Raw genomic sequence first — 25,584 nt, 5'->3', positions numbered from 1 at the left:
GGAGTTCATTATTTGATTAGAAGTATACATTTCTCTGGTTAAAGGTTACATTTCTTTGTTCTTCTAAACACTGAGGATATGGCTGTACAGTCAGTCTATTAATTCAATTGGCGGATCATCTTATTTTCCTACTCAAATGAAGGGTAAATACACTTTCGAGAAAGTTTCACTCATTTTTAGAAAATTTCTTTCCAGTGTACAAAACTATTTCATATTTCCATCCCTATTCAACCCTGAAAAATACATAATTCTTCTTTCTTCTTTATTTCAAACTTTAAATTTAGCTTTAGTTTAAATGAACTCATGCTGGCAAAAACTCTGCTTTCCCATTGCTTTTTCTTACTTTATTAAAATACATTTGCAAAAAGAATTAAGATAGCAATAACAAGTATTATTTTTAAAAAAAACTATAAGGAAACATTTTCTTATGTTATCTCAAAACACAAATTGTTATTTTATTCTATTTTGTTAAAAGAAAGATAATTCCATTCCATGTAAACGTGTAATATGTTTTCTTTTTAAAGTATGCATCTAAAGATGTCCGACAGAGATGAAAACGACCTAAATCCTACTGAGAATTGAAATTTGACAGACCAGGTATCAGCTGGCATCAAACTGAACCATAAAGCTTTACAGAAAGTGAATAAACAAATCTCCTTAGAAAGAACGTTTGTGTTTTCCAGCCAAACAGCCAGAAAAGGACCAGCACTCTGCTCCTGCTCTCAGAGTCCTCCTTCAGGCAGCGCACTTCAAGGACGAGCCTTTCCTATCGACACACAGAACTAATGTATCAAACCAAAGCAGACGGAGAAACCCTGAGGAAGAAAGAAAATGTCACATTCCATCAAACAAAGAGGGTCAGATATGCTCGGAACCAAGGTCCGAATGCATCAGAAGGAAACAGAGACACATTTTAATCTCCAAATCCCACAATAACTGGAAAAAGGCCGACAAAGAAACATTTTGGGAGGAGATAAATATCAGTAAGAGCAGCGACAGGAAGCAGGATTTAGACAAAAGGGACGGGAGGAGAATGAAAGGCTGGGAAGCTGAGCGAAACGCTGCGAAGTCTAACAAAGACCCAGCGCTGACCTCTAACACAGTTTCATCATGTTTATTCCATTCTTCACTGACTAAAGAGCCTCGTTCCGTGACATCCAGAACAAGTTAAGCAGAATAAACCTGGATTTAGATCCTTTACACTAAATCATAGTTAACATTTCAGCCTGCTGCTTAGAAACACTTTTACTGGATTAGCTTTTTCCAAGGTTACTTAACAAGCAAGATGAATTATAGCGAGATTTGTGAATTCACAAACCCCTGAAATACATCTTTCCAGAAGCCAACAGATGCATGAGGACGAATACAGAAATGTTTTGAACCAACGAAATGCAACAACATTTATAACGTTAACCAGAAGCATCCAGCAGAAGCAAAACAAAGATGGCTGCTCCCTTATTTTATTTGGAATTTTCATTTTTGAAAAATGAGCAAAGGGAGATTATTTATGCCTTTATGGATGGGAAAGATATCAGCTCGTTCCACCCAAGTGGATTTGGTAAAAGTTTGGTTTATCAGTTAGTTTCTTCCTGATTTGTGAAACAAATCTTGGCAGCTGCTAATGCTGGTGTGATTGGCTAGAAGCTTGACATGGGAGGCAGGTTCCACTTAATTAGCCATCAATTCAAAGAATTTTACTGAATGTCCCTCCCTTTTACAAACACCTTCTACAGGACCCTTTCCAGCTTGATAACGTATAAAATTCAAATTAAACTATACAGATCAATCCGTATTATTCCAGTTTACCTCCAAGGTTAAACAACATAGAACAAGAGGTTTGTTGGAGAAAAAAAAAGGCAAGAGTTAAATGTCTTAGATGGAACGCTTATCACACATTATTGGATATTATTTTCCTGAAATAAATGTAACTTATTTTTTAAATATGTGTAAATGGCGTAATCTTCAGGGTACTTGTCGACTATTATACTACCGAATGAACGTACAAATGCACAGATTAGGCTCCAAACATCAGTCATCCTTTATAATGCTTTTTTGAAATTTTCCTGATAATAAATTTCGTGTGTGCTGGGTGCAAAAAAAACCGCGCCTTGAAAATCTTAGTGAACTGCTATTTGCCGCATTATCAGACATGTGTACCCGACATTGAAAGGACTATACCCACATCTTCATGACCTTCCTGCTCACAGAAGAATGACCAAATAAAGGAGGGATTCCACAAAAGCACAGGGGATTAGACTATACATCATTTTTTTTTTTTTTTTTATGGTATCCCTTAACTGTTTGGACCGCATAGACATTAAAATAAAATGCCTCTCTGGTCCAGATGAAGGCGATTCTTATCATAGTTTTAATGTCAGAGGGACTTATGATTAAGCCCACAGACAACTACATATATACGGTCAAACTACCTGAACTCATCTTGTTGTTTAAGATGATCTATGATGCTGTCTAGAGTTCTGGACCTGCCCCCCCCCCCCAGCATTTTTCAACACCAGTAGTAAATGAGAGAATACATTATGAACATTTTATCCGGATGCTTCCAGTCTGTAAAATATTATTGTATTGAATCTTTGCTTGTTCCAGTCGGATTATTTCAGTATGAATATTTATAAGAAAGTGTAACGACAGAAAAAGATCAGTCATTAAAGATGTTTGATGGTTTTCATGTCAGATGTCATTCTGGACGTTAGCAGTATTCAACCCTGAATCCCCTACATTCAGGTCAAAGACTTTAACCAAAGTGGGACTGAATTGTTTGTTTGAGAAAATGAAAAGTAAATCCTTAAATTATTACGTTTCCAGTTTGGAACTGGTTAGAAATGTGTGTTTTATTCTATTTAGTGTTGCTGTCTTTTAAAGGAAAGCTGTGGATGTTCTTTTATCTGGATTATTGATGGCTGCACTTGTTGCGCCTAACATGGCCTTTGTGAAACGAATAAAGCCAGGATGCACTGATCCCGATAAGTCAAGCCTGGCTTAATCTCTCATCCTGGATTTCTATAATCTGCTTGAGCGAAACAGGCCTCAGAGCTTCAGATAAATTAAACATTCTCCCAGACTGAGTGAGAAGCCTGCAGTTCGATTCATTCAGCTGAGAACAATCAGCTTTTCTACTGCACAGCAGAGACTCAAACATTAGGACTTCCTCCAAAGATGACTGCATCATTACACATCCACTCACAGACTGACTGCATGCTCTGAAACAAGCATCACGACATTAAAAGAACCTTCACAGTTTGGTGAAATTACACCTTCAGGGTTTAAGGTTAAAATAAAGGTTTTATCATTCCAAAGTCTGCAGAAATATTACATTTCTGTCTCAGACCGCACAAAAAAACAACTAAAACACATTAACCATTCATCACTAATTATTTTGATTTTGTCAGTCAGCTCAATCGCAGTCTGTTGTTATTCAAAAATGGAGAAAAATATGGAAATTAATTTCAAATTAGAATAAATAAACATGTAAGAGATTCATCAGCACCAGAGGGATCGACTTTCATCCACACAGAGCAGAGAATCTGAAATCCCTCTGTAGGGTCTCAACTCATTTTCCTCATGATTTGTATCTAATCTGATATACAGGCTGAAATATATCCCAAGATGCATCAGGGCAGCTACACACCAAAATATCCAACACCCAGAGAAACACACAAACACATCCCAGGTAGGAATTGCTTCCCCTGGAGCAAAACTGGAGCACGGCTGCATCAGTTTTCACCGTCACCGAGACGGGTCTCATTCCAGAAGAGCGACCCCACGACTAATTAACAAAATGTTTCCCTAAATAAATAAAACCGACACAACCACACGTCCTTTAAAGCATGAGTTTCCTTTTGTTTGTGCTGAGAGGAACGGAGCTACGCCTCCTCTCCACAGTGAGGAGGTCCTGAGCTGCACCAGCTGGAGGACATCAGAACCATCAGAGGACGAGACAAACTATACTAACTTAAAGAGCATGCACAAGCCCATTTCTCTACGTGCACGCTCTGTTTAAAAGTTGCTGGTGCATTGCTCGTACAAGCTAAAATTCCAAAAGATTTTTCTACTATGTCAGACTCACCACCGGTAAGTGAAAATGGGGATGAGCACTTAGGACGGCATTACATAAAGATATCACCAGAATGATTGACAATTAGGAGGACCATTTATTTAGATGATCCACCCGGAAAAACAACATCCTCCACTATACCTTTAACTCACTGCAGAAGCTTCCTACTAATATAAAGATTGATTCTAACATTTTATGTATCAGGGATCAATCATACAGATCCTTCGGGTCACCAGAACCCAATTCATTAAATGTTCCCAGAACTAGACAAGGAAGAGAACCATTTAGGCTACGTTCACACTGCAGGCCTTAATGATCAATTCAGATTTTTTTTGTGAAATCACTTTTTTTTTTGCGTTGCAGTTCATATTTCAGAATACATGCGATTGTATGTGATCTCCTGCGTGAACTGCATTCCTATCCTAGTAGAGGACATAATGACATCACAGGCCAGCCTGCTCTGTGTTTATGGAAGTAAACATAGATGGTAGTGCTGGAGCATGTATAGCGATCTTTCCCAACAATATGGTTAAACATAAATACTCCTATCCGCATCATTGTCTGCCAGAGTTGTTGTTTATCTTGCTGCCTTTGTGTAGCAAGATGCATAATAGTGACCTTTGTCAGCTACTAATGGCGTTCAGGTCGCATTAGAAAAGATCAGATTCGTATCGGATTCAGGACCACATAGCCAAGTGGCCTGGGTTGCATCGGAAGAAATCGGATCTGTGTTGTTCAGACTGCCATGAAAAGATCAGATTTAGGTCACATATGGGCAAACTATTTGGATTTGGATCACTTCAGGCTGCAGTGTGAACGTAGCCTCAGTTACCTGTTCCTGGGATCCAGATCCATCCATTCATTATCTCCCCTCATCTAAAATCAGGTCATAGCCATGCTGACTCTTCCACTGAAGCAGCAGAAGCAGCTAATTGTTAAAAAAAACAAATGCTAAATTCCGCTCTTAGGAGCCAACTTACCCCTACAGTGGTGAGGATGCTCTATATGTGACATCCTTTTCTTTTCACCCCAAACACTTCAAAAAGTCTGTGCACACCTTATGCCTCACCCCATTGTCCTCTTAGCAGAGGACCCTCAGTTGCACCACTTGCATTAAAAATTCTCCCTCTTTTGGTCAGGATCCATATCTGATGACCTCTGATGAGGATCTAGATTTGGTAAATCAAGAGCTTCTCTTTTTTACGGAAGAGGATTAGGGCCACTGGAGAAAAAAAAAAGTTAACAGATTTTTTTTATTTTATTTCAGTATAGTATGGGAAAAAAGTCAGAATTCTGACTTTTTTCTCAGAATTCTGACTTTTTTCTCAGAATTCTGACTTTAATCTCAGAATTCTGAGATTAAAGTCAGAATTCTGACAACAAAAAAGTCAGAATTCTGAGATTAAAGTCAGAATTCTGAGAAAAAAGTCAGAATTCTGAGATTAAAGTCAGAATTCTGAGATTAAAGTCAGAATTCTGAGAAAAAAGTCAGAATTCTGAGATTAAAGTCAGAATTCTGAGAAAAAAGTCAGAATTCTGACTTTTTTCCCATACTAAACTGAAATTTTTTTTTAAAAATCAGTTAACTTTTTTTTTTTTTCAGTGGCCCTAATCCTCTTCCGTACTTTTTGCCTCAGCAGACAACACAGAAACTCACCAACCTACATACTTTAAATCCCCCACAGAATAAAACCACAATCCATTCTGAAACAACCTTAAAAACCTGACCTGTAGAAAAAAATATATTAATTTTGCCCATTTATTAATGATCACCATCTGTAAAAAATGGCTAATTGATGATTACATTAACCTATAAACGTGTTTATCTTTTTTTTATATTAGAGGTATTAAAGGCAAACACATGGGAGGGACCAAATGTCTCTTTTTCAGTATAATGTCTGGAAAGCTTTGGACAAAGATCCTACTAAATCAAACCCGTAACAATCTAAAATGTGATCAGGCTGTTTTATTTGTTTACAGCCTTTATCAGCAAAGCATGTGTGTAAATATGCAAATGATCCAGATGTGGATTTAAATATGAACCCGCTGACTTGATGCTCTGCTGCTTTCTTACCTGTTTTTCCAGCATGATCATTCTTTCACTATCATGACCTTCATGGAGCGGCTCCACCGTCAGGCACACTCCATCTCTACCAGCATCTCCACGGATAAACCAGAGGAAAAATATAGAAAAGATAAAGGATAGAAAATAGGGGAGGGAAAAAATGAAGGTTATTGATGCTCGCGGCTAACTAGCGGAGCCGTTGGGAGGCTAGAAACCCGTTAGGATGGTTTCTCCTTGACGGGAATGACTCCAACATGTCTTCACGTCAATAAAAAAAACGCATTAAGGAGTGTTTTATATTGAAGGGAAAACAACACAGCGACCAGAGCGGGGAGAGGAGAAAACCACCACCGAGCTAGCTAGCCGGGCTAGCTTTAGCCAGCTAATCCCGGAGAAAATCAGAATTTGATTTGTCTCCTCCGAACCACATCCATTGTCGCTCCGCTGCCTTCCAGTCACACTCGAAAATATACGCGGAGATGCCGTCCTCTGGCCTCGGCTCCTCCCGACAAGCCCTCGCCGCTTACGGGCATCTTACAGGAGGAGAAGATGGTCCGAGAAAAGGGAAGAGGAGATGCGGGGACCTTTAATGGATGCTGCTGCTGCTGCTGGAGGAGGGCGTCTTTGCGCTCCCCCTGCTGCGGTCCGAGGAGAAGCTGGGATTAACGACGCTCGTAAACGCATCGCGATGCGAGCGTTCCGAAGGAGAAACTCCGTGAACCTTAACGCGCCTCAGTTCATTTTATCTCAGGTTTACATATTTAACAATTTACAGCGTTTTGAATTAACGTTATAAAGTAAAATAGTAAAGAACCAAACATCTGAAGTAGGTCATGATGCTTAGATGTTCATTATAGAGTAGTATAAATTAAATTAGTATAAATCCATCCAATTTCACTTTTAGAGATTAAACTCACTTTAAATAAATAACACTTCTTGTAAATATAAAATAATATATTTTTTGTTGATATGTTTATTAATTTTTGTTTAATAACAGCAACATAACATAAAACACAAGCTCAGCAGTGCAGAAAAGATAAGATAATTTCCATAGAGTCCAAATATATTTATATTTTTAACAACTTCATTTCAAATATAGTCATTCATAATTTTAGCCCAATTATCGCTTTTAAAATAACGGTAGCTTATTTGTCATCATTGAAGATTTACTTACAAATATCTTGAATTTTATGTTTTTTGCTAAACTAAATGAAAGATCATTTTCAATATTTATTTAATACGTTCTCTTTCTGATCTTGTTTCCTTATTTCTCTTTAAAACGGATTGACTACTTTTTTTTACTTATAGTTTTTTTTCTATTACATTACTGCTTGTTTTTTGTCCATCAGTTTCTAAGTCAGTGAAGTACTTTGTCTTTTTGTCATGTCGGTGTAATAAAAGTTTGATTTAATTTATTTGAACTCGTAAACACATGGCATTCATGTTTTATAGAGTTTTCTAAAGCTTAGAAAAGACTTTGGAGAAATTTAGGATAATTTGGCAGAAAAACGAGGTTGTTATTAAATAATAGAATAGTTTTGTATAATATAATTAGAAATGTACAATCTAAGGACAATGCATTAATAAAATGGGTGGAATCTAAATAAAATAATTTGAATAAATGAAAACAAACAAAAATAGATTAAGTGATTGTACAATGAGGGAAAATTAGCAACACACATATACAGAAATCCAGCAGTTTAATTACCGGTAATGGGCTGGGATGGTGTTGATGGCTGGGTCCCTGAGCAAAAACACCATTAATCCCACATTGCTCCCCAGGTGCCGCACAATGGCAGCCCACTTCTCCCCATGGAGAAGAGTTAAATGCAGAGAATAAATTTTGTTGTTCTGTAATTGTGACAGCGTAATGACCAAAAAAAAAAAAGCTGGGGAAAAAAACTAAAATCAAAGCTGCTGCTGAATGTTGCATAAAATAGGGTTATAAAAAAAAACAACTGAATGTTGTAAACTGTAACTCATTGTTACAGCCTGCTGTTACTGCTGTGATTTTCACAATCAGTTGCACATTTCATATATTTTCATTAGCCTGACTTTAAGTTAGCTTTTTGCAGTGCACAAATTTAGTTAACTTTATTTGTCAGGTTGTTGTTGTTTTTTTTGTCAAGATGCAATTGATTCATTTCTTTTTTTCTTTGAGAGTCCAGTTTCCTTGGGATCTGCTGGTGGAGGGCTGCAATGAGCTCCAGCTTTCCTCAATTGGCTGTTGCAGGCTAATCAGTGGGTCAAGCCATTTGTAATGGGAAGGGATATTTGTTTATCATTTGTTTAAATATTCTTTGTTTGGGTAATTTTGTTAATTAGTTAAATTTAAAATTTTAGCGTATTTAGTGTCTGGCCAGTATTTATCTGTTTAATTAAGTTTATTTGTTTATTAGTTTGTTAGTCAGTTACTCCCCTTGTGTGTCAACAGAGGTCTGATCAGCCACTATTTAAGTTTCCCTCATGTCCTGTTTGTTAGGTCAGTTTGTGCTTGAGTTCTTTATGTTAAAGCCTGAATTGAATTCTGTTTTGTTGACCTCTGTTTTTGGGCCCAGTTTATCTTTTTTTGAACATTTTGGGAATAAATTAAGACTTTTTTTTTTATTTTTTGAAAGATTTCAGTGGTTTTCTGGCTGGTTTGTGCAAATCCCTCACACTCATATAGTCATATGTTTACATTCATCACTGGTGCTTAGCTTTTATCACTGCTGCACTTTAAAAAATGTCTTGAGTGCTGTGCTGAACGGAATTTCTTTTTGTATACACTCTGTGTGTAAAAAAATGACAAAGTCTATTGGTTGTACCAAATACTGAACGTAAGTTAAGTTCAGTATTTGGTACAACCAATGGTGGACGAAGTACTCAACAGTCATACTTGAGTGAAAGTATTGATACTCATAGTCAAAACTTACCCAGCTTCAAGAAAAAGAAATACCCAGTCAAACACCTGCTCAAGTTAAAGCATTTAAGTACTCACTTTGAAAATACTTAAGTATTCAAAAGTGCATGCATTTAAACGTACTTAAGTATTCAAAAATACAAATTAAATTTTCGAATATTAGTACAATATTAGTAAAATTACTCTCAATTTTGAGAGTAATTTTAAAGAAGCTGTAACTTACAGAAACCACCTGATGTATTGATGTGTAGAACCACCTGCTACAGATTCTACACCACCTGGAAAGAACTTCAGTATAAAAATGCCTCAAAAAATAAGGACAGCCATTTTGATTATTGTTTGTTATTTTAAAACAAACCAAAAAGAAAACTGGAGTTTTGATTTTTCTTTGCACTTTCTCTGTGGAATAGAGCTTAAGGTTGATATTACCACGAAGATAAAGCAAACTCTGCTTTGAGACTCATCCTGAGCAACTTGGCCACGTGGCAACAAGTAAGGGCGTAATAAAATGTATAAACTACAAATAATATCAGCCCTGAGTTTCTTGCGTTTGTGGAATTTCATGCAAATCTCTAAATCATTGACGTCCAAATTCAGTCCTAAGAGCTGCTCTCTGCCATGTTGAAATAGCATTCCAAGAAAGAAAAACAGCAACAGCGGATTACAAAGCTAAACTGAACCAAAAGGAACTATCAGTTTCCTGGAAATGGAGGGCAGTAGAAAGTACAATAATTGACTTTGAAATGTAGTAGAGTGAAAGTTAGAAGTACCCCACCATAAAATTACTCAGTTAAATTAAAGATACTCAAAAAAAAAGTACTTAAGTAGAGTAATCAAGTAAATATACTTTGTTACTTTCCACCACTGAGTAGAACCTCCTTAAGAGGAAAGCACATAACCATTCAGGCTGGTTTATTGACTGGCAGATAATGCAGTCTACTCAGTTGGGAAGTAATTGCTGAATGAGACGGATCGATCGACTAACGTCCTCTACTGCACTTCACTTCTGTGGACCAGGACCCGTTCAACCCAGCTGCTCCAAGGAACCAGGCAGAGAATCGTTCCTCTGAACCACAGACTGGATGGTTTACTGTTATTAACTATATCAGTTCTTATTTCATTAGTTCGTTTCAAGGATCTTTCCACTTTCCTTTTATTGTGTTTCTTAAATTTATTTGTGCTTATTTTTGTAGGTATTTTTGGTCTTTTTATTTTTTTTATTGTCAAGTTCTATGAAATCAATATCCCCAAAAACTAAAGCATTAAAAAACAAGCCAAGAAGCAGTTCTGATGGGGCAGAAGCAGAACCAAGGATGACGGGTTATTAGCCTCTGATAAAAGCTGGGAGGGAAAAGGGAGAAAGAGGACGGCTAAGGTATGACAAGCTGTTCATTGGGACCAAAGATGAACTTTTAAAAAAAATGAATAACCCTAAGTGCACCTAATGATCAAAAGGAAAGAAAAGAATGAGCATTTTAATAAACCCGAACCTATTAATGTATAAATATTTACTTTATCTGTTACTGAACCCTCAGCTCTCAAGTATGCTATTTAAATAAATAAGGGTCTGGGGAAAATATTTTTTTTTTAAAGGGATTTTAATATAGACTGGTTTTCTAAACATTGTCATTTTAACAAAACAACTGTTTTCTAAGGCTACTGTTTGTAATTTGACCCAAATAATCACACAGATTACTAGAAATTCCTTTGGCACAAATGGCAAGAATACCTCACGCTGTGGTATTCCAGAGCTTTTTTCACAAATACTTTCAAAAGTGGGGTGCAGTGATCACATTCTAAATGTTTTATTGATAAACACTAAATCACCCAAATCAGGAGATAGGCTCTCACTCCTCTGGGCATTTATTTTTTTTTAATACACAGATTTACTCATATTCTAAAGCTCTGAACAAAGGAAAAGGTTTGTGAGGAGTAGAATGTAAAGGTTGCTTTAAATACGTTTTATGGATAAATCAATCAGATTGGTTAATAATCATGCACCTCTTAGAAAAAGGTCCTTTAAAAAGTGCACCACGGTTGGAGAGCGAGGTGAGATCTCTGATGTTCCAGGGGGACAAGGCCAAAGCAGTTGCACAAAACTCAGGGTGTTCTGAAGACAGGAAAACTTTCTGCTTGTTGAAAAGCAATAAAACGAGCCCACAGCAGAAAGAGGGATTATTCTAAACAGAAAATCCTTCACTCTATTAACGATAGCAAAAAATGTGTGCAAAATATTTACGAAATTATTGTGCAAAAAGCTTGAATCATCACAGAAATTTGTGGAATTACTTTATCACAAAGCCATATGAAAAAGCAAAATATTATTATTAAACAACTTCTTTACTAATAAAGTTAAAATTTTAAGATCTGACATGAACTTTACTGACAGTGACTGCTGTAAACTAGTTGATAAAATAATGTATGGTAAATACTGCCATTTCAACTTTATAACAGCAACTCAGGAGGCTGTTGAGAAGATGGTTCAGTGTCTCTCTGCTATTCAGCTCTCAAAGTCTGTTTGTCATATTTCCAATAGGTCAGTTTTAAGTTGCACTTTTCATTAACTCTGGAAACTGTCAAAATTAAACTTCTACTCAAAGACACAAAAGCAGGTTTTATTGGAGACCAATCAGTTTACTCTCATTGTTAAGCAAGATTTTGGAGAAGGTCATTTTGAATCAAATAATGGATTATTTTAGTACAAATGAATTGCTAACATGCAGACAGGGTCTCTCTACTAATAATGCTGTAGAACAGAGGAATGAGGAATGATTAACATGTCTGGATTAAAAGAAACTATTGTGAGCTGTGTTTTTGGACTCTACTGCAACATTTGATGTAATCGACCTTGGCTTTCTTATGACCAAACTGAAAACATACGGTGTATTGGCCTGGGTCTTTCTAAAGCCCTTAACAAACCAAATCCAATTTTGCATAGGATCCTAAAAGAAATCGTGCCGGACGAGGTCGTCTGACCCCCACGGTGTGATGCGGGTCAAAGCTCAGGTCACACCCGTAAAGTATGACCTATCCAATCTGATGACATCATGTGGTCTATCACAAGGAAGCTGTTTACATCCACTTTTATGTTAAGTATTCATTAATCATTTTCCATAAGTTTCTGAAAAGTCTCATGTTGTAATGTATGCTGATAAAAAAACTGAAATGTTTGAACTGTAAATATACAGTCATATGTTTATATTAATGTTTTTATGTTTTTGTTACTGTTTTCAAGGCTGCACGTTAAAAAAAAAACAAATTGTTTACAGAGCTGTTCTTAAACAAAATGTCACAAGTTTACACTTGTGTTTACAAAATTAAATGCAGTAGTGGATTGGTTAAAAAATAATTAACTGCTTTTAAACAATTCCAAAATCTAAATATATTACATTTTGCAGTAGAAATACGTTATAAATATTACTTCCCTTAATTTGTATACTGAGGATACCAAGGTGGGAATTTTGCTGAGCATCCTGATCAGGTCAGATTTACCACACAGTGAGCATGATGTGGAATTGTAATGTCACCAAAATATTCTACTTGTTACTGTATTGAGCAATGTTGTCCAAAGTCTCATTTTAACTCATTTAATTACTGTTCAGTCGCTTGGTCCAGTGCCGACCAGAAACATTGAAGAAAACCTAAGAACAAAGCAGCCAATGCGCATGAGATTCATCTTAAACTGCCTTGGTTAGCTGTGGAAGCACAAGTAAAATGCAGCCTTGTGTTATTTATGCAAAAGGTTATGATTAATAATACACATCATTATTTTATTGTGCAGAGGGTGTTGGGTGGCTCTAATGCAATAAGTAATTATGTTATAATCATATGCATTATTAATTGCATTTTTGTTTTTTTGATATTATGGAACCCAGGAAGATTAGGAACCCATGCTGTGGAAGCTAAGTGGATCAAATAAAACAATTAATAATAAACTTCCAACCAGACAGGAGGCATAAAGCTCCACTAACCTGGGAAACGTTACATAAAACATTCATAGCATTTACAATAATCACTTAAGACACTTTTTAACAGTTTACTAAAGTAATATTTTAACATTCCTTATGTGGTCTTTTTAAGGTGTCTGTTATTATGTTTATGAAGCATTGTTCAATTTATTTAAGAAGAATTTCATTCACTATTTGAAACATATTGAGAAAAATAATCTATTAGGTTAAATATTATATATATATATATATATATATATATATATATATATATATATATATATATATATATATATATATATATATATATATATATATATATATATATATATATATATATATATATATATATATAATATATATATATATATATATATATATATATATATAATATATATATATATATATATATATATATATATATATATACAGGTGCTGGTCATAAAATTAGAATATCATGAAAAAGTAGATTGATTTCAGTAATTCCATTTAAAAAGTGAAACTTGTATATTATATTCATACATTACATACAAACTCATATATTTCAGATGTTTATTTTGTTTAATTTTGATGATTACAAATGACAACAAATGAAAATCTCAAATTCATCATATCAGAAAATTAGAATATTGTGAAAAGGTTCAAAATTGATGGCCCCTGGTGCCACACTCTAATCAGCTAATTAACTCAAACCACCTGCAAAAGCCTTTAAATGGTCTTTCAGTCTAGTTCTATAGGCTACACAATCATGGGGAAGACTGCTGACTTGACAGTTGTCCAAAAGACGACCATCGACACCTTGCACAAGGAGGGCAAGACACAAAAGGTCATCGCTAAAGAGGCTGGCTGTTCACAGAGCTCAGTGTCCAAGCACATTAATAGAGAGGCGAAGGGAAGGAAAAGATGTGGTCGAAAAAAGTGTACAAGCAAGAGAGATAACCGCACCCTGGAGAGGATTGTGAAACAAAACCCCTTCAAAAATGTGGGGGAGATTCACAAAGAGTGGACTGCAGCTGGAGTGAGTGCTTCAAGAACCACCACACACAGACGTATGAAAGACATGGGTTTCTGCTGTCGCATTCCTTGTGTCAAGCCACTCTTGAACCACAGACAGCGTCAGAAGCGTCTAAAGAGAAACAGGACTGGACTGCTGGTGAGTGGTCCAAAGTCATGTTCTCTGATGAAAGTAAATTTTGCATTTCCTTTGGAAATCAAGGTCCCAGAGTCTGGAGGAAAAGAAGAGAGGCACTTCATCCACGTTGCTTGAAGTCCAGTGTAAAGTTTCCACAGTCAGTGATGGTTTGGGGTGCCATGTCATCTGCTGGTGTTGGTCCATTGTGTTTTCTGAGGTCCAGGGTCAACGCAGCCACATACCAGGAAGTTTTAGAGCACTTCATGCTTCCTGCAGCTGACCAACTTTTTGGAGATGCAGATTTCATTTTCCAACAGGACTTGGCACCTGCACACAGTGCCAAAGCTACCAGTACCTGGTTGAAGGACCATGGTATCCCTGTTCTTAATTGGCCAGCAAACTCTCCTGACCTTAACCCCATAGAAAATCTATGGGGTATTGTGAAGAAGAAGATGCAATACACCAGACCCAACAATTCAGAAGAGCTAAAAGCCACTATTAGAGCAACCTGGGCTATCATAACACCTGAGCAGTGCCACAGACTGATCGACTCCATGCCACGCCGCATTGCTGCAGTAATACAGGCCAAAGGAGGCCCAACTAAATACTGAGTGCTGTACATGCTCATACTTTTCATGTTCATACTTTTCAGTTGGCCAACATTTCTATAAATCCTTTGTTTTTATTGGTCTTCAGTAATATTCTAATTTTCTGATATGATGAATTTGAGATTTTCATTTGTTGTCATTTGTAATCATCAAAATTAAACAAAATAAACATCTGAAATATATGAGTTTGTATGTAATGTATGAATATAATATACAAGTTTCACTTTTTAAATGGAATTACTGAAATCAATCTACTTTTTCATGATATTCTAATTTTATGACCAGCACCTGTATATAGACTCTGTTTGGGCGTGTGAGCTCTACATGTTCTCTGCTGACACCAAAGGTTCTCCAACAGGATCTTAAAGGTTCCCATGTTGTCTGTGTTTAGTTCTCTCCTTCAGGCCCTAGAAGGCACTTCAACCTGACAGACATTACCCAGGGCACACTCTGCGGCTCCGCCTCCGCGGTGCATTGTGGGGCTTTACGTAAAGCAAACATGGCAGCTGCCTGCTCCAGAACCCTGTGTAAGGTCGGGCGGACCTTTCTGGAGACTCCAGCCGCGGCTCGGTTCGGTACCGTCTCCTTCTTGCTGGGAAATGCCGGGGCTCGCGGCTCGAACAGGGGCTTCAGCAGCGGCGGGCCGGGGTTCCGGTCCAAACTGGTGTCCTCCATGCAGGCGGGAGGAGGCAGGATTCTGGGCTGCGCCTTTCTGCTCGGAGGAGGTCTGGGTCTGTACCAAACCCTAAAGCTATCCCTGCAGGAACATCTGGCTCAGGAAGACAGGAAGGTGAGTTCGGCTCAGGTTCTGGTCCACCTGGATAACGTTTGATGCACGCGGGGGTCACCTAAGGTCAACCTGCAGCTCCCAGTGTTTTTATTCCTCACCGGCTGATAAAACAGGATGGAAAGCTCCTATTTCAACCATTGGATTCAGATGTTCTGGAGGAGAAACTCCTCCACTGTAGAGGAGCTGCTCCTCTGCTGTGGAGGAGCTGAGCAGAAACAAACAGGAAACATCCTGTTTGTAAAAAGGAGGTCATTCATCAGACTTTACAATGCAACACTATAACTGCTATAACTTGTGCAATGACTATTTAATACCCTGTGCAATAATTTGTTGTATATTTCATATTTGCTACTCAGTGCAATTATATATATATATATAAAGTTAAGACTAGTTTAAAGTTTCCTTCATTGAAAAGTACAGTGCTTTTCCTTAAAAAATAAGGACATTTCAATGTGACCCCAAACTTTTGAACGGTAGTGTGTGTGTGTGTGTATGTATGTATGTATGTATGTATATATTTATATATTTATATATATATATATATATACACCCATTTAATACCCTGTATAATAATCCTGCTAAATAAGAGACTTCAGCTGTTTATATGTTTATACATATATACAGAGGTGTCAAGTAACAAAGTACAAATACTTCATTACTGTACCTAAGTACACATATTAGGTATCTATACTTTAATCCATTACTTATATTTCTTCCTACTTCTGACTTCTACTCATCACTCTTTCACACAAGTGTCTGTACTTTCTAGTCCTTACCTTTTTAAAAAGTTACTCGTTACTCTTGGCTTTGTTTTAATGTTTATTAATGTTTATTTCCTGTCATGTGTGCCATCCAATGCAGATCATTGGCTCCATCCACATCTAGTGAAAACTAGTGTCATTGGATGAGTCATAGAAAACAAACACTCATTGGTTAGCTAAAGGAAATCATCAGAAGCAAGCAGGTGTTCTTCAAACTGCAAATGTGAATTGTCTATGCCATGCTACAATGTAGGATTCAGAGAAAGATTTTGAAATTCCCGAAAGGTCAGACACAGGCGAGAGCGTATCAGGAGATGAAGACCAACAAGACCTCCCTCATCCTTTAACCTATCTCAAAGACTTTTTCAAAATGGTCAAAAAATTAAGCTTTCAATTCATATAGTGGCAACTGGCTGTTTTTTTTTTAAGGTTACTTTATACTTTTATACTTTAAGGAGTTTTTGGAGCACATACATTTACCAGAGTGTTTTTAAACTGCAGTATCTGTACTTCTACTTAAGTAACGAGTGTACGTACTTGTAATTAACCTGTAATCAACATGTTTAGTTTCATTCTAGTTAGATAAACATGTAAACAGAAATCTAAAAAAAGCTCAGTGGGATGAAGAGAATCAGATTCAAACCTTCCAGGACCTTCCTGCTGTTTTCTTCCCAGAAAAGTTTATGTTAGAAGTTCAGTTTTTCAGAAAGTGGACAGAAAAACTGTTTAATTTATTAGATTATTGAAATGTGGAACAACGAGTCCTGGAAATGAGTCCAAATGTCAGCGTTTTGATTCAGGTTGCTGCTGTTCTGCAGCACAGGGAAGGTTCTGCTATGGGGGCATTCCTGCTGAGTGATTCTTCTCACTCACATGGATGGGAACGTCGAAAATCAAAATGTGAGGACTAACGTCATGCAGAAAGAATAACTAGTTTATTTTGAGCCTTGGAAATTATCCCAAAGAGGTCGACAGTCACTGAACCACAACATCACTGGCAGAGTTTCATTCAGATTCTCATTTGCTTATCATCCTTTATTTTTGCATAAATCAGAGAGATTCATTGCAAAACATGTCCAGAAGGACTGCAGGATTTGTCTGTAAAGTTGTTTTTTGTTTTTGGGAGCTTCAGCAGCTTTATTTGTGGTTAACCTTCTGCAGGTTTCAGGAGGTGCTCTGAAGATGATTCTATACCAGTATAAGACCTGCCCGTTTTGCAGCAAAGTGCGAGCCTTTCTGGACTACTACGGGCTGCCGTACGACATTGTGGAGGTGAACCCTGTGATGAGGCAGGAGATCAAGTGGTCTGCATACAGGAAGGTGCCCATCCTGATGGTGGACAGCGAGCTGGTGAGATGTTCTGAGCTCTAAAACCGACATGGTTTACATTTTTAACCAAAATAATTCCTGAAAATCAGGAATACCATCCTCAGCATCCTCCATGGGTTTTATCTTCTCAGCCACTATAACCTACATTTGCAATTATATATTAACACACAGAAGATAAACGCAGGACACTTTAAATGCATTTTTAATGACGACATTTCACTCTCCTGCTACAAAATTTATGAACTTTGCAAAAAAATATTTTTTATTTCTGCAGCAACTGAATGATTCATCTGTCATCATCAGCTCCCTCAGGACTTTAATGCTCAGCAAGTAAGTTTCACAAATGTGATGTTTTTTTTTTTTATTTTATTGAAATATCCATTTGGTATTTCTTGCAGCAACACTTCTTACTTTTTGAACATGACCATTAAAAGGAAAAACAGCCCACAAGGAGGAAGATAAATATTATTGGATAACTTGATGCTTAACATAGAAGTTTTAAATTAATCTTACTCTAAAAATGATTATTAAAGTGCTAAACACAAAAAAAAATGTAAAAGAAGAAGTTATCAGAATAAATAATAAAATAGATAAATTTAAAGTTTCAGAAAAGAGCACAACATAAAATACTATAACAAGTAAAGCTGGTTTAAAAGTCAGGAACATAAGCTGTGTTTTTTTTAATAGGAGGAGGTGAAGAAGAATTTTTCACATTAGAGGACAGATTCTTCTTGCCTCGTGAGACCATCCTTATCTTGCGAGCTTTCAAGGTTTCACTCGCAAATCAGTCTGGAGACTCTCCGTTAAAGAAAATTTGGAGCCGTTCACCAAACGAACGTCCAATCAGCGTTGGCTTTGAGGCGGGTTGAGGTGTGACGCAACGAGAAGCGCGACAGTTCAGTCTAAAGAACATGGCGGCTTCAGCCGATGAAACTAGCGTTAGCATGGCTATTGAACAAGTTTTATCGGAATTACAGTATTTCTTCACTGAAAGAAGAGCAAAACACTGCTCTGGAGGCTTTTCTCAGAGGAAAAGATGTTTTTGCTCTTCTCCCTACTGGTTTCGGCAAGAGTAGCCTTCCTGGTGGTTGTGTTTTCGTCGTCGCCCTGTTACGTCATATGCTTCGTTGATCTGATTGGTTTATTTGGCCCGTCTATCACCAACATAGGCAAATCGGCTAACCAGTATTTTCGCACCTTCCCAAAATTACTTCCAACGGAAGGTTTCCAGATGGATATGCGGAGCAAATCCATTTGGCAGAGTCAGGTTAAGATTCTTCTAGATTTCTGGGGAAAAATGCCAGATCTCCTCCAACCTTCATCTAGAAGCAGCTGAATCAGGTCAAAGTAGATCAGAGAGAGGAGAGTAAGGTCATGTGAGTGATAAAGGTCGGCATTGCTGAAACCAACATGGAGCCAGTCAAAGGGAAAACTTCCCTTTTGAATTCTCCATACCGATTTAAAGTAAAAAGTATATAAAAAAATACATTTGTCATTGATTTTATGATGAATAGAAATGTAGGGTTTTGTCATTCATGAAGAATTGTTTTTCTCTATTGGAAGGTTTTGCACTTTGTAAAAGTATATATTTGATAGGGGTGTTAGGGAAAGATCAATTTGACTATATATTGATCGTCATTTTCGGAATCCTGATACAGCGTTCCCGCGGGTCCTTAAAAAGTCTTAGAAGGCATTGAATTCTTCAAAATAAAACTAAGGCCTTAACTGGTATTAAAATGTCTTTTCGTAGGTCTTAATTTTTAAAACATCATAAATAGGATTATTTTTATTACGATTTATTTTTGTAATCTGAATAAAACGTTAAAATTGAATTATTATTATTATTTTTTTTTTATATAAAAAAAAAATGGCTTGCCATTATTGGTTCCATCCTGATAGCGGAACCAATAAAAGCGTTGTTGCGGCCGGGACATTTGGGAGATGCATCATTAACATTTTGTCTGTGGAAAATATGAGCAAGTGTAAATGTAACCAAAACTGTCTCCAGCCAAGAGTTTTCTCCATGGCTAAAACCAGGGAACATAAATGAGGCTCAGTGGATTTTGTGCAAGAAGTCATTCAAGCTCGGAACGATGGGAATTAAGGCAGTGGAGTCGCACATGCGAAGCGCGAAACACAAGCGTCAAAATTGAGTTACAGAGAAACAGATAGTATTTCTCAGTTTAGTTCCACCCTTGTCTCTGCAACGCCTCCACTTATCACCAAATCAAACATACTAAGAAAACGATACAAAGAAAAATAGCTGCTAAAAGACTTAGCACTGGTTATGTTGTGGCTTTAAAACTGATTAGTTTTGTTCCCTGCTAAAACAAAGTTTGTGAATTCAGTACAATAATTGTTCAAATATATCTGTCATTTGTGTGTTTTTAGCTTTCTTCCTGTATGGGAAGCTTTTCAAAATCTGAAACATTAGTGCAGTGGTTTATGTTGTAATAAACCTGTGTTAAGTTGTCGCAAGCAGGTTTTTCTTGTGTTTCTTGTGAATTTGGTCTTAAATTTTTATTTTAAGTGGCATTAAAAAGTCTTAAAAAGTCTTGAATTTAACTTGCCTTATGCTGTAGGAACCCTGTGATATATCAATCATTCGGTTCCTAGTATCTATTTAGAAAAAAAAAAAAACATTTTCTAAAACAATGAGGGGGGAAATGGGCAACCTCTGCCCCTCCACTCCAGCAGATAGAGCTGTGAGGCCCTTTAGCTGTGAAGCGCAGCGTCATATCTGTAGTTGAGGCGGTCACAGTGGAAGACGTCGACTGACTCAAACACCAAACAACATGGATACCAAAAATACTAAGTGATCAATTTATTCGGATGAACATATACAGCACTTGCTTTTTTATCTATAAATTTATTTGCGATAGCTGGGAAAAATATTGCAATATTATGATAATATTGTATTGTGATGCGTATCATATCGCAGCCCCTCTGCCAAAACTCAGGCCTAGTATTTGATGTTTCAAATAAGATTTTCATCATTATTGTTAAACTGACTATCAGGAGTCACATGAATGTTTAAGTTTGTTTATTAGGTGAAAAAAAAAATATTACATTAGGTTTGGAGAGTGGAAAACATTTCTTCTTGTTTGCTCTAAGAAAATCATCCAACACGTCAAGTATTTATTATAGCTAGGGCTGAAACAATTAATCGGATTAATCATAACTAATCGAGAATAGATTAGTATAGACTCTAAAACGTGTCTTTAGTTGGCAGAGTGACTTACGTAGAGCAGAAATTTTACCAAAATTGTAAAAGAAATGTTAACATTTTGCATTTAAGATGAAGAAATGTTTTTGTCTGTCAATATGCACCATCAAGAATTCCTCAAGTGGAAAAGTTTGAGTCTCACCTGCTTTAAATTCATAAAAAAGGTTATTTAAGGAACCTTTTGCTATCCGATTAATAATCAATTAATTGAAAAAATAATCGAGTGATTAATCGATTTGCAAAATAATCGTTAGTTGCAGCCTTAATTTTAGTAGATCGTCTAAACCTCTAAATAAAAAAATAAAAAACAGCTCATTCACTCGGTTAGTTTTACAGATATTTGCTCTTCCTGCTTATATGCACTGGAGCTTCTGTATTTATTTCTCCATAAAAGTGAATCTTGAGGTAAAGGTTCCTTGAAAGTTGAGCTTTTATATAAGGCAACAAAAACAACTGTTGAGTTTAAAATAAATAACTAAATCTGTATTTTAAATGAACATCTGTCACAGTAGAGGCTTGAATATATTTGTGATTCCAGGGAGAAAAGCTTGTCTGATATAATTCGCTGCTACCCAGAGATGAAGGCTGTGAACGATCGGGGGAAGGAGGTGACGGAGTACAACAACAAGTACTGGCTCATGCTGAGCGAGGCCCAGAATGCTGTAGTTTATCCTACCAAGGGGATGCAGAAGTGAGTACCACAACTTTGGAAATGTGACACACCAGGAATAAATTATTGTTTTATTAGCCGGAAAGTTGAAGGTGTTGGCCGATAAATGCAAAGCAACAAAAAAACGTAATTTTTTATTTATTTTACCTTCAGTTTCTGAGTCAACCCTTTTTTCCCCTAGAGCAGAGGTCTTCAACGTTTTCCAGGCCAAGGACCCCCAAACTGATGGCGAGATGGAGCTGGGACCCACTAATTATATATATTGTTATATCAAACTGGTCCTATAGTCACTCTGGCTACGTTCACACTGCAGCCTGAAGTGACCCAAATCTGATTTTTTTTGCCCATATGCGACCTGGATCTGATCTTTTCATGGCAGTCTAAACAACACAGATCCAATTTTTTCCAATACGACCCAGGCCGCTTGGCTATGTGGTCCTGAATCTGATGCGAATCTGATCTTTTCAATTGCGACCTGTGACCTGAACGTCATTAATACCCGACAAAGGTCACTATTCTGCGTCTTGTTACGCAGAAGCTGCAAGAAAAACAACAACCATGGCCGATGATGATGCGAAGAGCAGTATTTATGTGTAACCATCTTGAAAAGATTGTGTTTTTATGGTTGGAAAAGACTGCTAGATGCGCGCCGGCACTACCATCCATGTTTACTTCCATAAACATAGAGCATGTTGGCCTGTGACGTCATTGCGTCCTCTACTGCGCATGCAGGACCCTTGCATTGTATGACTGCAGTTCACAGAGGAGATCACATACAAGTCGCATATATTTGGAAATGTCTACAGCAACATAAAAAAAATCGGACTTCACAAAAAAATCGGAATTGAGCTTCAAGGCCTGCAGTGTGAACGTAGCCCAAATTACATATGGATTAATATAACGAAAGTAATTTCTCCCTGGGATTATTAGAGTATTTCTGATTCCTGGTTGATGGGACAGGTGTTGTGAATGAAACGGTGCCCAGCTTGAAAGAGCTCCTGTGTGTCGCTGAATGTGTGCATTGATGACTGAAAGACATCTTCTGCCTCCATTTCTGTTCTGTTTACTACAGTGTGTTGAATTCATGTTAATGTGGATTTAAAGACATTTCAATTATTGGAAAAAAATTACAGGGGGGAATATATTAAAAACGTCTAATCAACCAAAACTTTTGTGACCCCCATGCAGTACCTCCATGGACCCCCTGTTGATGACCTCCGCCCTAGAGTGAGCGTTGATCTAATCTTGACTAAATTAACTGAAGAAAATAAATATCTAGGTAGGATTGACCTAAACCGAATACTACGCTCTTTAGCTAAGGCGACAAAACGATTCCTTCCATAACCGATTCTAAAACAATGGGCTGTTTTCAGAGGAGAGGTGGAAGTTATTCTTCACCTTTACTCAATGTATTGCAGCATCCAGCTGCCATGCACGTGGGCTTTGTCAGTTTAACTGTAGGTCTGGTGGATTTCAATGGTGAAGTCCTCTCGAAATATTAAGTAATTGTTGTTGATTGCAGATGTGTCTAGTAGCTCCCATTGATTTTGCTTGTAAAGGGGTGAGAGTGGCGCTAGGTTTACCGCACCGTGACGTCACTGGTGCAGTAAGCCTACCTATATCTAGGTAGGATTGACCTAAACCGAATACGACGGTCGTTAGCGAAGGCGACCAAACGACTCCTTCCATAACCATTTCTATAACGATGTGCTGTTTTCAGAGAAGAGATGAAGTGGAGACAGTGGGCCGACGATTGGCTCGTGCACCTCATATCCCCAAACGTTTACCGCACAACCGGCGAAGCCTTGGCCTCCTTCGACTACATCGTACGCGAGGGCAAGTTTGGTGCCGTGGAAGGTTTCTTTGCCAAATACGTAGGTGCTGCTGCTATGTTCATCATCTCAAAAAGACTGAAGAGTCGGTACGTTTTCTACTAGTGTTTAGTTTTTGTTTCTGAGGAATTTTAGATGGAAATTCTTCTTATTTTCCCATCGTTGGCCCAACAGACACAACCTGCAGGACGACGTCAGGCAGGATCTCTATAAGGCCGTCAATGACTGGGTGGCAGCCATCGGTAAAAACAGGAAGTTCATGGGTGGAGATCAGCCTAACCTGGCAGACCTGGTGAGGAAAAGCTCTGCTGGTTTTACCGTCATCTTAGATTCACCTTTGATAACCGGCTGCTCGGTTTTCATCCACCTGTAGGCGGTGTTTGGAGTCCTCCGAGTTATGGAGGGACTTCAGGCGTTTGATGACATGATGGAAAACACGAAAGTTAAGCACTGGTACAGACGCATGGAGAAAGCAACGCTCAACCACGACGGCCGAGCTTAAAGGGCTTCCAGATTTCCTATACCTCTAAATGGACATCGACCCCCTCCAGGAATCAAAATGGCCTTCGTTTCTGTTGGATTCTGAGATGAACCTGCTAGCCGTCCTCAACGGTTTTCCGAACAAGTTGAAAAAAATCCTTTTAAGATGTAGATTTCAGCTTTTTTTCAGCTGGCAGAAAAACCCCTTAATTTCTGTTTAGGTTGCTTCTGGTGTTTACATGACTAGTGACACCTACTGGTGGAAACGGGAAACTGCAGCTACAACCCACACCTCAGCTTTTCTGCAGAATTAAGGTTCACATAAAGCCTGAGTTAAATAGTTTCAGTTTAATGAAAAGACTGAAGATGAATATTTATTACTTTTTGAGCTGATTTGTCCAACTTTAAAATATACATTCACTATTTGTTTGAAATGAAGTCATGTTAAAACATTTCCAAGCATTGCCGGTACTTAAAATACCACCTGCTTCTATTAGACAGGTAGGGGCTTCATATTGTCTAGTTAAAGACAAAAAAAAAATGTCTTTGACATGCAGTTTCAACATTTATGGGTCTAATATGATAAAATTTGAAAATTGTCGCATTTGTTTGCTCATTGGGGTTTTGTTCTCAGTTAAAATTTATTCCAAGGCTTTACTGAAAGGTTTCTTTGCCATTTCTGCAGGAAGAAAAGCACACTAATAAACGGTTTATCATCTACTTTCTGTGCAGAAATCATAAAATGAGGTCGTCTGTATTTATTCCATACAGAAACAGATTGTCAGTTGGAATGTACCAAACGTGATCTGCAGATTAACTGTATTAATTATAGCATCTGTGTACGAATGAAAAGGTAAAATGAAGAAAAGTCTTGAGTTTGGTGGGTTATTTCAGTCTGTGTTTCTATTACTGGGTTTCCAGCAAAAGTGATGGATTCCTCATATCACCTGTGAAAATGGGTTTTAAAAATAAAAACAAATGTTAATAGTTTTTTTCATAACCATAAAATTAAATCCACAAAAATATTTTTAAAAACAGCGCTCCATTTGGTTCCATTTTCTGGGTGGAGCAAAAAAATTTAGTAGAATCAGCATAAAATCAGGTTAATTTATAGAGATTTTAAACAGCTAAAGAACCAAGGTGGAGTGCAGTGGAAGTCGAGCAGAAGTAGCGTCTCCATTGAGGCTACTTAGTCTGGCCATGGATCAGCCGACCTGGAGGAATAGGAGGCTGTGTAGGGATGTAGAGCACGGCCATTAAAACCTTTAAAGCAAACCAGATGAAAAGGAAAGACAGCCAGTGTTTAGAGGCTATAATAAGAGAAATGTGGTCAAACTTTATTTTGCCAGAAGAAAACCGTGCAGCAGCAGTGATGCTAGTTCCTCTCTTTCGTTCTCCTGATCTTGGCCACCTAATGGGTTTCTATAGAGCGGAGGTGATCAAGGAAGACTTTCTGTCTGATCAACAGTTACTGCGTCGATTGGAAAATGCTCTGGATCTGTGGTTCTCAACCCGCTCTGGTTTGCAGCACATCTGATTCAAATAAACACATGAGCTCAGCAGACATCAGGTGCTGCAGGAGGGAAAGCTCTGCATTTATACCTTGAAGCTTTCTCTCACCGGTTCTTATTTCCTGAAAAGAGATCCTCGGGACATGCTCTTTAAATAACACTTCATAACATACACTATATTGCCAAAAGTATTTGCTCACCCATCCAAATTATTGGAATCAGGTGTTCCAATCACTTCCATGGCCACAGGTGTATAAAT

The 25,584-nt window shown here is 37.5% G+C and overlaps 2 protein-coding genes across 2 annotated transcripts in view; one reads left to right on the top strand and one right to left on the bottom strand.

Moving 5' to 3' along the window:
* The window catches only part of LOC119797460 (ral guanine nucleotide dissociation stimulator-like), a 52,516-nt gene extending 46,027 nt beyond the window's left edge, over positions 1 to 6,489 (bottom strand). The window contains exon 1 of the mRNA XM_038306535.1: positions 6,147 to 6,489. Within this exon, the coding sequence (XP_038162463.1) occupies positions 6,147 to 6,167 (21 nt within the window). The 5' untranslated portion in view covers positions 6,168 to 6,489. The remainder of the gene's footprint in view (positions 1 to 6,146) is intronic.
* A 127-nt stretch (positions 6,490 to 6,616) lies between these two features.
* ptgesl (prostaglandin E synthase 2-like) lies at positions 6,617 to 24,689 on the top strand. The gene is made up of 8 exons (XM_038306512.1): positions 6,617 to 6,689; positions 15,131 to 15,516; positions 17,439 to 17,627; positions 17,881 to 17,936; positions 21,371 to 21,523; positions 23,223 to 23,423; positions 23,509 to 23,626; positions 23,708 to 24,689. Exons 1-8 carry the CDS (start codon positions 6,617 to 6,619, stop codon positions 23,834 to 23,836), a joined length of 1,305 nt encoding a protein of 434 aa, XP_038162440.1. The 3' UTR covers positions 23,837 to 24,689.
* Positions 24,690 to 25,584: the final 895 nt, after the last annotated feature.

Source organism: Cyprinodon tularosa, unplaced genomic scaffold (genome assembly GCF_016077235.1).
Source record: "Cyprinodon tularosa strain WSP-4 unplaced genomic scaffold, ASM1607723v1 ctg583, whole genome shotgun sequence".
In the NCBI taxonomy this organism is placed as follows: Eukaryota; Metazoa; Chordata; class Actinopteri; order Cyprinodontiformes; family Cyprinodontidae; genus Cyprinodon; species Cyprinodon tularosa.
The sequence above is the reverse complement of the archived record's forward strand: the minus strand, read 5'-3'. Positions and strand labels throughout refer to the sequence as shown.